Here is a 12,244-nt window from a genome sequence, read left to right on the forward strand (position 1 = left end):
CGGAGAAGCGAAGTCGCCCGCGGAGAAGCGAAGTCGCCCGCGGAGATTGACCCTCGCGGCTCTCCGTACTCGCTTCGCTGCGGCGCGGAGGGCAGTGCTCCTGCGCAGAGGAGGCCCGGAGGGGCTGCGAGACCCCAATAGCAAAGAACTGGGAACTCGGGGACTCGGCCGGCGATCCCCGGGCGGGGGTCAGAGGAGGAGGAATGTGGGGCGGAAATGGTCGCCCTGGGGCGAGACAAGGCTGAGAGCTGTAGGACCGAGAGAGACTCCCGATCCTGGCAGACAGGAGACCTGGGTTGTGGTCTGCGCTCTGCCGCGGACTCGCCGGATCCTGTTTTCCCTGCCGAACAGTTGAGAAAGTTTCTGGTCAGAGTCCCCACGCAGCCCCTGTCTGGCTGGGTGTCTCGCTGGATTGAGATCTCCCTTGAGATCCGCGCATCGCAGCCGACGAGCACCGGATTCTGGGACCCTCAAACTGGTCAATAGTTTTTGGCCCGGGCGCCCTGGGATGGCGACGCCTACGGCCGGGGTCGGGTAAGGGCTGGAGGGGATCGGGGAGCGCCCAGCGGCAAGGCCGATGAAAGGACTATCCTACCTTTGTGTGCATTTATACTTAAGATGTGGCCCCAATTTCCAGATTAAATACCTATTTAGCGTTTAAGCCCCAGCAAGCTTAAACTTAAAATCATTCGCTTTAATGTAGCTCCTTTCCTAAAGTGGGTGCACCATAAAAATTAACAAGGATCTACTGTATAGCACAGGGAGCTATATTTAGTATCTTGTACTAACAGAGGATGAGATGGTTAGATGGCATCACCGACACTATGGACGTGAGTTTGAGTAAGCTCCGGGATTTGATGATGGACAGGAAAGCCTGGCATGCTGCAGTCCATGGGGTCGCAAAGAGCCGGACACCATTGAGCAACTGAACTGAACTGAATAATCAGTAATGGAAAGGAATCGGAAAAAGAATGTATTTAGTTTTGTAGATAGATAGGTAGATAGGCTCAGTTGTGTCCGACTCTTTGCGACCCCATAGACTGTAGCCCGCCAGGATCTTCTGTCCATGGAATTTTCCAGGCAAGAATACTGGAGCAGGTTGCCATTTCCTGCGCCAGTGGCTCTTCCCCACCCACAGGATCAAACCGGTGCCTCTTGCATCTCCTGCATTGGCAGGCAGATTCTTTACCATTAGTGCCACCTGGGAAGCCCGTATATGTGTTATATATCTGAATCACTTTGCTATATACCAGAAAATAACACATTCTAAATCAACTATATTTCGATTTTTAAAAATTATTTATTTGGCTGTGCCAGGTCTTAGTTGCCACATGCGGGTTCTTTAGTTGCGGCATGTGAGATCTAGTTCTCTGGTTAATGATTGAACCCAAGCCAGCTGCATTGGGAGCGTGGCGTCTTAGCCACTGGACCACCAGGGTAGCCACTACTTCAATTTTTTTTTTAATTAACAAAATACAAAAAAAAAAAAAAGTAACAAAATACAGTGGGTGCACCATAAATACTGAATTTTGAAAGGATCCATCTTTATAGGAAAGCCATTAAGGAACTTCCCTAATATTGTTAGGAGTGATGTGATAACTTCTAGTACTTGCTCGTTTGACAGTTTCTGCTCATTTCTTTCTCTAATACAGATCGTGCTGTCCCTCTTGGAGTCCCCGGCAGGACTCCAGCCAGAATTGAGGCACTAGCAGGCGTGTAAAGCTGGTCCTGATTCAGCACTGCTGGATTCAATTCAAGCCCAGTGATAGAAGAGCCTCCCTGAGCTTGTGGTAGCCATACCTGCCAATCATCTTCCCAAGGTTGGTCGATGTGTACGTGTTTTGTCATATGCAGAACACTTGAGAAGGTCAAAGGGGAAGGAGTGGAAAGGGAGGTAGATGCTGAGGCGCCAGAAGACATGGAGAGAGTTGGTTCCTGAGCTGCTATAACTGCGGGACACTGTCCTCCCCCTGTTACAATAAGCCAGGTGTCCCGTCCAGCAATCATGAGGTATTCTGGCTGTTGGTGTTAGGAACAGTCACTGCGTCCAGCTCCCTGACAGAGTCCATCTTGTTACTGGCCTCCAGTTTGTAGGGAACCCAGATTGTGTTCTCTGAAGAGCTGACCCCAAAGCAATGCCACCTTTCTTTCTTAGTCAGCCTTTCTTAGTCAACTGAGGAATTCCCTGGTGGTCCACTGGTTAGAACTCCATGCTTTCACTGAAGAGAGCCAGGGTTCAATCCCTGGCTGGGGAATTAAGATCCTGCAAGTCACACAGTGCAGCCAAAAAAAAGGTAAACCAAGTCTGTGAGGTATGACTATCTGTCACCTGCCCGCTTACCCAGGTTCTTATTGTGACAGGCACTTATGATGTCCAGTTCTCCCATGGTGAGGTGTGGGCCTGCCCAACTCACTTCCTGAGATGGACTCATGGGAGGCAATACTTAGAGTTAGCTTCACTGGCCAGGAAGCTGCCACATGTACAGTACTGCTGCTCACGAGGAAGGGGCGGCATTGTGTTGCATTTTGAGTTTCTGTTAATACCATCATAGGAACTGAATTGAGTATTAGGCCCAGCCAGGTCTGAGACCTGAGTAAAGCCTGAACACCTCAGCTAAGACCACCCACCAATGTGTCACCCTAAATTATCCTCACCCTTTTGAGACACGTGGACTTTCCTGGTGGCTCTGACAGTAAAGAATCTGCCTGCAATTCAGGAGACCTGGGTTTGATCCCTGGGTCTGGAAGATCCCCTGGAGGAGGGAATGGCTACCCACTTCAGTATTCTTGCCTGGAGAATTCCATGGAAGAGGAACCTACAAGCTACAGTCCCTGGGGTCACAAAGGGATGGACAAGACTGAGCGACTAACACTTTCACTTTTAGATACTGCCCCAGATCTCAGTAACTTCATTGTCAAAAACAGATCCCTGTAAAGCAGTTATCCACCAATTAAGAATAAATTTAAAAAGCAAATAGAAAAACAGATCCCCACCACTTACAGTGGTGCTGCCTCCTGGACACTGAGAATCCAGCCGTTAGACTCCTGCAGGGACCCCTTCTTTCTGTCCCGTTACATGGATAGTAAGAGGCAGGCATTCACTAAGGCAGCCTGTTTATTCAGAATATGTTTACAGCTGCCTGAAGTTTTTTTTTTAATGATTTAAAATCCCATAATCACTTTATTTTTATTTGCTTATTTGGCCACAGATTGTGGCATGTGGGACCTTAGTTCCCCAACCGGGGATCAAACCAGCAGAGTCCCAACCATTGGACCACCAGGGAAGTACCTGCTTGAAGATTTTTCAAGTCAGAGGCATAACTGAATGATGAAACTAGTTTTCTTCTTTATTTTATTTTATTTTTTTTCAGGGCTGAGACTCCAGAGTGAGTCCTCAAGGACTGCTTTCAGGACTCACAGAAACCTCCACCCTGGTGATGGCACACAGGGACTATTTTCTTGTTCTTAGTCTGAACAACTGCCAAGAAGGAGGGCAACGGTAGAACAGTCAAATCCCAGGCTCTCCCCATAGCTTCTAATCTCAGACCTTGTTAAACTCCTTTCTGAGCCCAAGGACAAAAGTCACTTGAACAAATGAGTTTGAGTCATGAATGAAAACTCTCACTCTTTCCATGAGAAAGAAAGAAGAGATGGACAGGTAAGCAAACATATCCGTTTGGGAAAGAAGGTGTTGGTATGGGATGTATTGTTAATAATAATAAGAGAGAGCATATATCAAGAGGGTGTGGACCTTTAGAAATGTGTAGGAAAAATTCTCTTTACAGTTCTCTTGTTCTTTTAGAAGTTCCTAGTCACTTCTGGGTCAATTGCCTTTCCTGACGGCTTGCTTTCAGAGTAGGTTATACGATTTGGGTTTAGATTTGCTTGGGTGGGAGGAAAGTTTCAATTAGAATCTCCCAGGAAGTATGTGTTTCAATCAGTTTAGGTTGTATACTGGCCCTTTCTCTCTCAAACGCCCATTTTGACCTGTTTATCATCAGGATCCCTGGTTCCATGTGTTATGTTTCTGTGTGAGCCTGGCAGCTTACCCTGTATTCCCCATCTTTCTCCCTACCTTGCCCAGAAATGGTCTTAAATGGAGCCTTTGGGGTTCAGTGGCCAGAATGGGGACAAAGCCTGTGCTTTGGGAGTCCAGGGAGGTTTTCTTCACTGTCCTAAGACAGGTGAACTGTTCTTCCAGAGAGCATTTATCTTTGGGCACTAGAGGAAGAGAAGGATGCAATGAGTCCTGAGCACACAGTCTCCTCAAGGGAGTTGTGCAGCACGGTGAATCACCAGATATTATTGAGAACGTATCTTGAGCCTGCGAGCATGTCTGACTCTCTGTGACCCCATGGACTGTAGTCCGCCAGGCTCCTCTGTCCATAGAATTTCCCAGGCAAGAATACTGGAGTAGGTAGCCATCCCCTTCTCCAGGGGATCTTCCTGACCGAGGGATTGAATCTGGGTCACCTGCATTGCAGGCGGATTCTTTACCGCCTGAGCCACCAGAGAAGCCCAGCTTAAGCCTAGTGCTGTGCAGATGGTCTGAGAAATACAAAACAAGTACACCAGAAGAGTCTGACTGGGGAGACAGGTCTTTTGCAGAGGACCTTGTGCCACATACAGAGGGGCTATGGGACTTAGAGATGTGAGGAAACCATTGTAACTGCAGGAAACCATTGTAGCTCAGCCACCCTGAGGAGATGGAACTGATCTTGAAGGGCCCAGAAAACACTGAGAAGGTGGAGGTGGGGGCAAGACCACATGACCCAAGGGCTAGAGGTGAGAAGAATTGCAGCAAGTGTGTTCACTTTAGCTAAGTGGGCAATAATGGTGCTTAGACATCAGGAGGCCAGTTGTGGAGGAGTAGCTCTGCTGTGGTGTGTTTATGGGTTCATTCTTCTGGCAAAAATGAAGGCAAAAAGAAGTTAAAAAATCAAAGTTGTGTCTAAGGAGTGTTAGTTGGCAAAAATATGTAAAACAGGATTAGAGTAACAGGACAGTCTAGGATTCCAGGGCCTTGACATAGCAATGATACCTTTATTAGTTATTTTCTCTTTATTATCATTATTTTTCTTTTATCTGCCTTAGAGAAAATAATACTGCACATGGTTCAAAATCCAAAAGTATGGAGGATGTACATATAGTGAAAAAACTATCTTCCACTCTTGTTCCCCAGCCACCCTGTTTTCCTGCTGAGGCAAAGTTAGTACTTCCTTGAAGACTGTAATTCTGGAAATAGCCTCTGTAAAGACAAGCAAATATATTTATGTGTTTTGTTTTATTTTGTTTTGTTTTTAGAAAATCCAATGGTAAAGTATACTCTGACCTTTGCTTTTTCACTTAATATATTAATATCATGAAGACTGTTCCAAATCATTTATAAAGTACTTTCTTACTCTTTTTTTTAATGACTGTATAAGATCTCATTAAGCAGATATGCTTTAATTTATTTAAAATTAGTTCACTAGTGACAACTAGATTTATCATGATGATCATTTTGAAATGTATAGAAATATCAAATCACTGTGTTGTGCACTAGGAACTAATATCATGTTGTAAGTGAATTATAACTCAAAAACAAACTCGTAGAAAAAGAGATTAGATTTGTGGCTACCAGAGATAGGGGAAGGGGGATTAGATAGTGAAAAGATGCAAACTTCCAGTTAGAAGATAAATAAGTACTAGGAATATAATGTACATGATAAAGGTAACACCACTGTATGTTAGGATGAAAGTTAAGAGAATAAATCCTAAGAGTTCTCATCACAAGGAAAAAAAATTTTTTGTTTGTTTGTTGATGTAGTATTAAGAGATGATGATGGATGATCACTAAACCTATCCTGGTCATCACTTCATAATCTATATAAGTCCAATCATTATGCTGTGCACCTTGCATCTTATACATTGATGTATGTCAGTACATCTCGGTGAAACGGTGGGGCGGGGTTGGGGGGTCGGTTATAAATAAAGTAAAATAAGAAGTCCATCAGTGGACATTCAGAGTTTTTCTAGCCTTTTGCTTTTATAAACAGTACTACCATGGATTTCCTTCGTGGTCTAGTGGTTAAGAATCTGCCTGCCAATGCAGGGGACATGTGTTCGATCCCTGGTCCGGGAAGATCCCACATGCCACCGGGGCAGCTGACCCCATGTGCCCTACAGCTCGTGCTCCACAACAAGAGAAGCCACTGCAGTGAGAAGCCCTCGAACCACAGCTAGAAATGGCATGGCAACAAAGACCCAGTGCAGCTAAAACAAACAAACAAAAACAGACAAACAAAGCCATGAATAACACTGTAAGCATGGCATTTTGCACATGGATGAGTATATATATTAGATAAATTCCTCAAAGGCAGTTGCAGGCCCCAAATAGACACAGCATACATGATTGTGTGAGATATTATCAACCCGGAGAGGTGGTAACAGTTCACTCTCCAGTGTCTTATAGCTCTTGGTCCTCTAGCCAGCACAGTGTTACCACACTTTTTGATCTTTGATAACAAGGGAAGTGAAAAATGTTATTTCAAGGGTAGTTTTAGTTGGTTTTAGTTGACATTTCTCTTGTTATGAGTAAGGTTGAGTGTTTCTTCACATGTTTAAGAACTGTTTGTGTTTTGTTTTATGCAAACCATCTACATCCATGCCCATTTTTCTGCTGGTTTCTTCTTTTTTTTTTTTCCCCTTACTGACTTGTAGGATTTTATTTTATTTTTTAACATTAAGAGCATTAGGGCTTCCCAGGTGGCTCAGTAGTAAAGAATTTGCCTACAATGTGGGAGACCTGGGTTTGATCCCTGGGTTGGGAAGATCCCCTGGAGAAGGACATAGCATACTGGAGGACAACCCCCTCCAGTATTCTTGCCTGGGAAATCCCATGGACAGAGGAGCCTAGTCGGCTACAGTCCATGGAGTTGCAAAGAGTCAGACACAACTTAGCAACTTAACACCAAAGGCAGGAAAATCAGCCATGTGTTTTGATATGAGTTGCAAAAGGTTTGTTGAATAGTTTTTAAGCTCCAGCAGGGGAAAGATTTGGCTGAGCAGAACACGAAGAAACCGCTTTACTCAACTTTACTTACTCAGAGCCCTGAGACTTTGAACGGGGCCATGAAATCTGTATGAGATTATATTAACATTAAGCTTTTTGCAGACCAGGTTAAACAGGAGTTGTCCTTACAGTATTACCTGTAGTTGACTTCTCCAGGGTTAATGCATTGTGTGTGTGTTAAGGGAAAGGGTGTGCTGTTCAAGCTTTCATCTCTGGGGGACTGATATGTGCCTGAGAGACTGACTCGTTTGCCTTGCAGGTTGGAAGTGTATCTGCTGGGTGCGCTCCACCACCTGACAAGGACGGCAGTGCTGTTCTGGCTTTCAGAGGAATTTCTGTACGTACTGCCCACAGCCCAGTGTCTCATCAGTAGACACTCGTGTATCATGCCACTATGTGGTGCCAGGTGCCGGGACATAGGATGGCACAGACCTTGCCCTCCAATAGTACATACTTTGGGGTTAGGAGTGGGAACAGACATGCAAAACAATCTCTGCCTAATCAGAAAATTGTTGTAACGAAGCAGAATATAAAGTGCAGTGGGGATATCAACAGCTCACCACTGTCTCAGTTGAGTAGATTTTTATCCATTTACTCTTCAAGGAGGGCATATATTGTCCCCACATCGCCCAACTTCTCCATCATAGTTGGTATTTTCCAGGTGCCTCTCATTAAGATTGGGCTTCCCCAGTGGCTCAGTGGTAAAAAACCCACCTGTCAATGCAGGAGACATGGGTTAAATCCCTGGGTAGGGAAGATCCCTTGAAGGAGGAAACAGCAACCCACTCCAGTATTCTTGCCTTGAAAATTCCGCAGACAGAGGAGCCTGGCAGGTTACAGTCTGTGGGATCTCAAAGAGTCAGACACAACTGAGCGACTGAGCATGGACTCATTAAGATTGGCTTTAACCAACGCATCTGGGAAGACAGATTCTAATGGCCTCCAGTTTCAAGAACATTTGGTACAGTGGGCAGTATGTGTGTGTGTGGATAGGAGGATGTGGACTCCGCCCTCACACTAAAGGTCACCTGCCCCTACAGATCTCAGAGTTGAAGAACCACAGCGTCCTCCAGGCCCTGACAGCAGAGGCGAATGGCTGGGAGCCCGGTGGTAAGGTCCCCTTCGGGGCCCGCAGAGCCTGGGTGGGACTCAAGGCAGAGCACATGGGTCTTTCCTTCCCTCCCTTGAATTTCTTCCCTTGAATTTCTCACTACTTTTCCTATAGAATTTTATAGATTTATCCTTCTTCAAGGGAAATTAAAACTGACACTGGATTAGGAGTCAAGAGACCTGAGTTCATTCTTTCTTTTTAAGGGTTGTTTTTTTTTTTTTTTTGATATGGATCATTTTTAAAGTCTCTTATTGAATGTGTTACAATATTGCTTCTGTCACATGTTTTGGTTTTCTAGCTGCAGTGCATGTGGGATCTTAGCTCCCTGACCAAGGATTAAAACCCACACACATCTTCTGCTTTGGAAGGCGAAGTCTTAACTACTGGACTGCCAGGGAAGTCCTGAGAGACCTGAGTTCTGACTTGGTCCCCAAAGCCCTGCTAGTGGCTTATTTGCCTTTTGGGAAAATCATACTATCTCTTTGTCTACTGTGGAGATATCAATATCTCCTCTGTGCTCTAAAGGATGTTGTGATACTGAAATGATACAGAGTAGATGAAAAGGCTTTGAAAAGTTAATCTTGTTTTACCTGCTTGACATGGTGCTTCCCATACTCTGTTTAAAGCTCACTCTGCCTGCTAATATACTGCACGAGAAAGCATACTCCACCAGTTCAGAAGGACAACTTCTGGAGTCAGATGTCTCTGGCTTAAGTCTTGACTCTTTCACCCACCAGCTCCATGACCCAGAGCAAGGGAATTAATCTTCATTTTTTTTGGGGGGGGGGGGGGAATTAATCTTTCTAACCCTCACTTTACTTATCTGTAAAATCAGGGTTATATCAGAACCTGTATGATATAAATTTTATAAGGATTAAACGAGATAATGGAAAGTGCTTAGCACACAGAATCATAGCAAGCACTCATTGGTGTGTTTTGTTATCTTAAAATCTTGCAAACTGAATGTGTAATCTCCGAGAATATGGGAGTCTATTAAAAAAGTTCCAATGTAGAAAAATTATTTGAAGGTCTCAGAAGTTTCTTTTTTTAAAAGAGAACCATTTTTTAAATTTTATTTTTAATTGGAGAATTATTACTTTACAGTGTTGTGTTGGTTTCTGCCACAAACAACATGAATCAGTCACAAGTATACATATATCCCCTCCCTTTTGAACCTCCCTCCCCTGCCCTACCATGTGGATATTAAATTTGTTACAACATTGCTTCTGTTTTATGTTTTTTTATTTTTTTGGCCTTCGGGCATGTGGAATCTTGGCTCCCCAACCAGGGATCCAACCCACACCCTTTGTGTTGGAAGACAAAGTCTCAATCACTATGATGGGCAGGGAAGTCCCTGTAAAGTTTCTTTTAATTGAATTTTGTCTTTACCACATGTGGACAAACCTAACGTTGATTAGAGATGTTGCCTTAAATGCCAAAATATCTTCTGTTTCAGTACAACTGGCAGTTAATGTCCCAGATATTTTTGATCATATTGAACAATTACACTGGACTTCCCAGGTGGTAAAGTGGTAAAGAATCCGCCTGTCAATGCTGGAGACTCGGGATACTGAGGTTCAATCCCTGAGTCAGAAAGATCCCCTGGAGAAGGAAATGGCAACCCACTCCAGTTTTCTTTCCTGGAAAGTTCCATGGACAGAGGACCCTGGCAGGCTACAGTCCTTGAGGTCACAAAGAGTTGGACATGACTGAGCATGCACACATACGTGTTTGAACAATTACATTTTTTTTCCAGACTGCACTCAGCTAATTTAAATTAAATCAGCAGTGCCGTTTACTATGTGAATAAAGAGAAAAGGGCTTAAGTAAAGGAGGTAATTGACAAAAGGAAAAATGATAAAGAGCCATACTAACGTGAACTGGTTTTGTCTTCCTGGAGGTTTGGGTTTTGGCTCCACGCTTTTCTGTTCGTGTGGGGAAAGCAGTATTTATGTCAGGATTGTGTGCAGAGGTGGGAGTCGTCTCCCTGAGTCCTAAAGGAACTGGGAAAGGAGCAATATGCTCTTACATGGGTTGGGTGTTTGTCTCTAGTTCGGGCACCAGATTGAAGTTACCCCTTGAGACCATGTGCTTCCTCTTGATTGCATTGCTATCACAGTAAACTCCTACACCCTTGCCCATGAGGTTCCTCCTCCTGGTTCACAACCTTTGACCAACTTGTTTATAGGCAAGGATGAATGGGGTAAAAGATTAATTGCATTGTGATGATCTGAAGGTTAACAAGTCAGTGAGGCTGGATGTAGATGAGGGGTGAAGGGTGGGGGAGCTCTTATCATCCTGATAAACTTCCATGGCAGCCATTCCACTCTTCTTGTTCAACCCCTTTGTCCTTGTAGCTCCCAAGGGTCCAGCGTGCTGGACGTAAGTCTTTATTTTCCTCATTGTCCCAGGTCGAATATCCCGTGTTCTGTTGAAGTTACCTAGTTTGGAAGCCCTGTTGTACCATCTGCTACCCTGGGCAAGGACTGGCAAGATTGAATGTCCTAGAGTCCAGATCCATCTCATCTGCTACCAACATCTACAGTCCTGCTAGACCTGAGTCCACAACTGGGTCGGCCATGCTAGCTGAGATATACTGAGCAAGTGACCTTGGGCCACATGCTCCCCTAGACTCTGTTCTCATAGTAATCTCAAGAATGATTACAGATGGTTGAGTAACTTGCCTGAAGAAGCACAGCTCGTGAGGGAGCTAAAAAGTTCACAAGCCATTTGGCTCTACAGGGTTCTTTTGCTGTGGTCCCCTCCTGCTCCCCAGCAGCCTCCTCATCCTCATTATCCATTAGTGTTTTGAGTTTGGGGTAGGTTTTTCTTTAATTTTGCAAGTGTGTATTAGTCGCTCAGTCATGTCTGACTCTACACACCATGTACTGTAGCCCAGCAGATTCCTCTATCCATAGGATTCTCCAGGTAAGAATACTGGAGTGGGTTGCCATTCCCTTCTTCAGGGGATCTTCCCAACCCAGGGATCAAACCCAGGTCTGCTGCATTGCAGGTAGATTCTTTGCCGTCTGATCCACTAGGGAAGCCCTTTTGCAAGTGTACTTCCAGAACAGTTCACTGTCACAGAAAGTCCTCAGCCCTGGTTGCAAGGCAGAGGGGAGCTGTCCTAACTTGCTTACACTATGCAGGTTGGAAGGCTCACCAGAAGGCTCATCTCTGGAGATGGAGGTTGAGGCCATATGCTGGAAGGCTCTGAGGGCCGTGTCAGAACTGTGTCTCATTCCTTTGGTTTGAACAGAAGCCTCCCCATCCTCCCCACTGTTTGCCTGTGTCCTCTTTAGTAAAGGGCTGTGCAGTGATTATAGAGAGCCTGTCCTGCTGCTGTTTTTCTCTTCTGTCCCCCCTCCTTTCATTGTGCTTTTCATTCATTCATCAAACATTCATTATGAGGACTTCCCTGGCGGTCTAGTGGTTAGGACTCCATACTTCCACTGCAAGGGGCACAGGTTTGATCCCAGGTACTTGGGGAACTAAGATCCTGCATGCCAGGTGGCGTGGCCAAAAACAAACAAAAGCAGCAACAAAAACATTCATGGTGCACCCATTGAACCCCAAAAACCCCGCCCTCCTGTAGCTCCCGGTGCAGCAGGCAGGACAGTTAGAACACTGTGACAAGAACGGAGTGTCGGGGACTCTCATGGTGCTGCTTCTAGAGGCAAATTCCTGAGGCTGAAGAAGGTGCCAGGGGAGGGTGGTGCTGGAGTTGGCTACAGGCTGAGATGGAGCTGCGCCAGGAGGGGCTGGAGCTGAAGGTGGGTTGGGGTTTCATTGTGAGAATTACGAAGAATCCATAGAGGGTTCCGTGCAGTGGGCTGGCATCAGGTCTGGCCTTTTTGAAAGCTCACTTTGGCAACTGTCTGGCAAGACAGGCAGATAAAGCCAGGCACTACGACAGTGATCCAGACATACCTAGATCTTAGGGTGTGTCCTTGTCTCACTATTGCAGTTGTGAATACAGAAGTCCTCCAAGCCCAAGAAGAATGGGAAGCTGTGGACAGCATCCACCCAGAGACAGGTAAGTAGAGGAATGGCACCCTCTCCACACAGCCCACTGCTGC

The 12,244-nt window shown here is 45.3% G+C and overlaps 1 protein-coding gene across 2 annotated transcripts in view; it reads left to right on the forward strand.

Annotated features, from left to right (window-relative positions):
• The first annotated feature begins 60 nt into the window (after positions 1-60).
• The window catches only part of ELMOD3 (ELMO domain containing 3), a 34,178-nt gene continuing 21,994 nt past the window's right edge, over positions 61-12,244 (forward strand). The window contains exons 1-6 of one of the 2 annotated variants that reach the window (XM_061155245.1): positions 61-534; positions 1,653-1,820; positions 3,372-3,658; positions 7,314-7,391; positions 8,095-8,164; positions 12,133-12,201. In XM_061155245.1, coding sequence (XP_061011228.1) covers positions 3,608-3,658; positions 7,314-7,391; positions 8,095-8,164; positions 12,133-12,201 — 268 coding nt within the window. In that variant the 5' untranslated portion in view covers positions 61-534; positions 1,653-1,820; positions 3,372-3,607. The remainder of the gene's footprint in view (positions 535-1,652; positions 1,821-3,371; positions 3,659-7,313; positions 7,392-8,094; positions 8,165-12,132; positions 12,202-12,244) is intronic. The other variant, XM_061155246.1, reaches the window with a different exon arrangement.

This window comes from Dama dama, chromosome 11 (genome assembly GCF_033118175.1).
Source record: "Dama dama isolate Ldn47 chromosome 11, ASM3311817v1, whole genome shotgun sequence".
NCBI classification, from domain to species: Eukaryota; Metazoa; Chordata; class Mammalia; order Artiodactyla; family Cervidae; genus Dama; species Dama dama.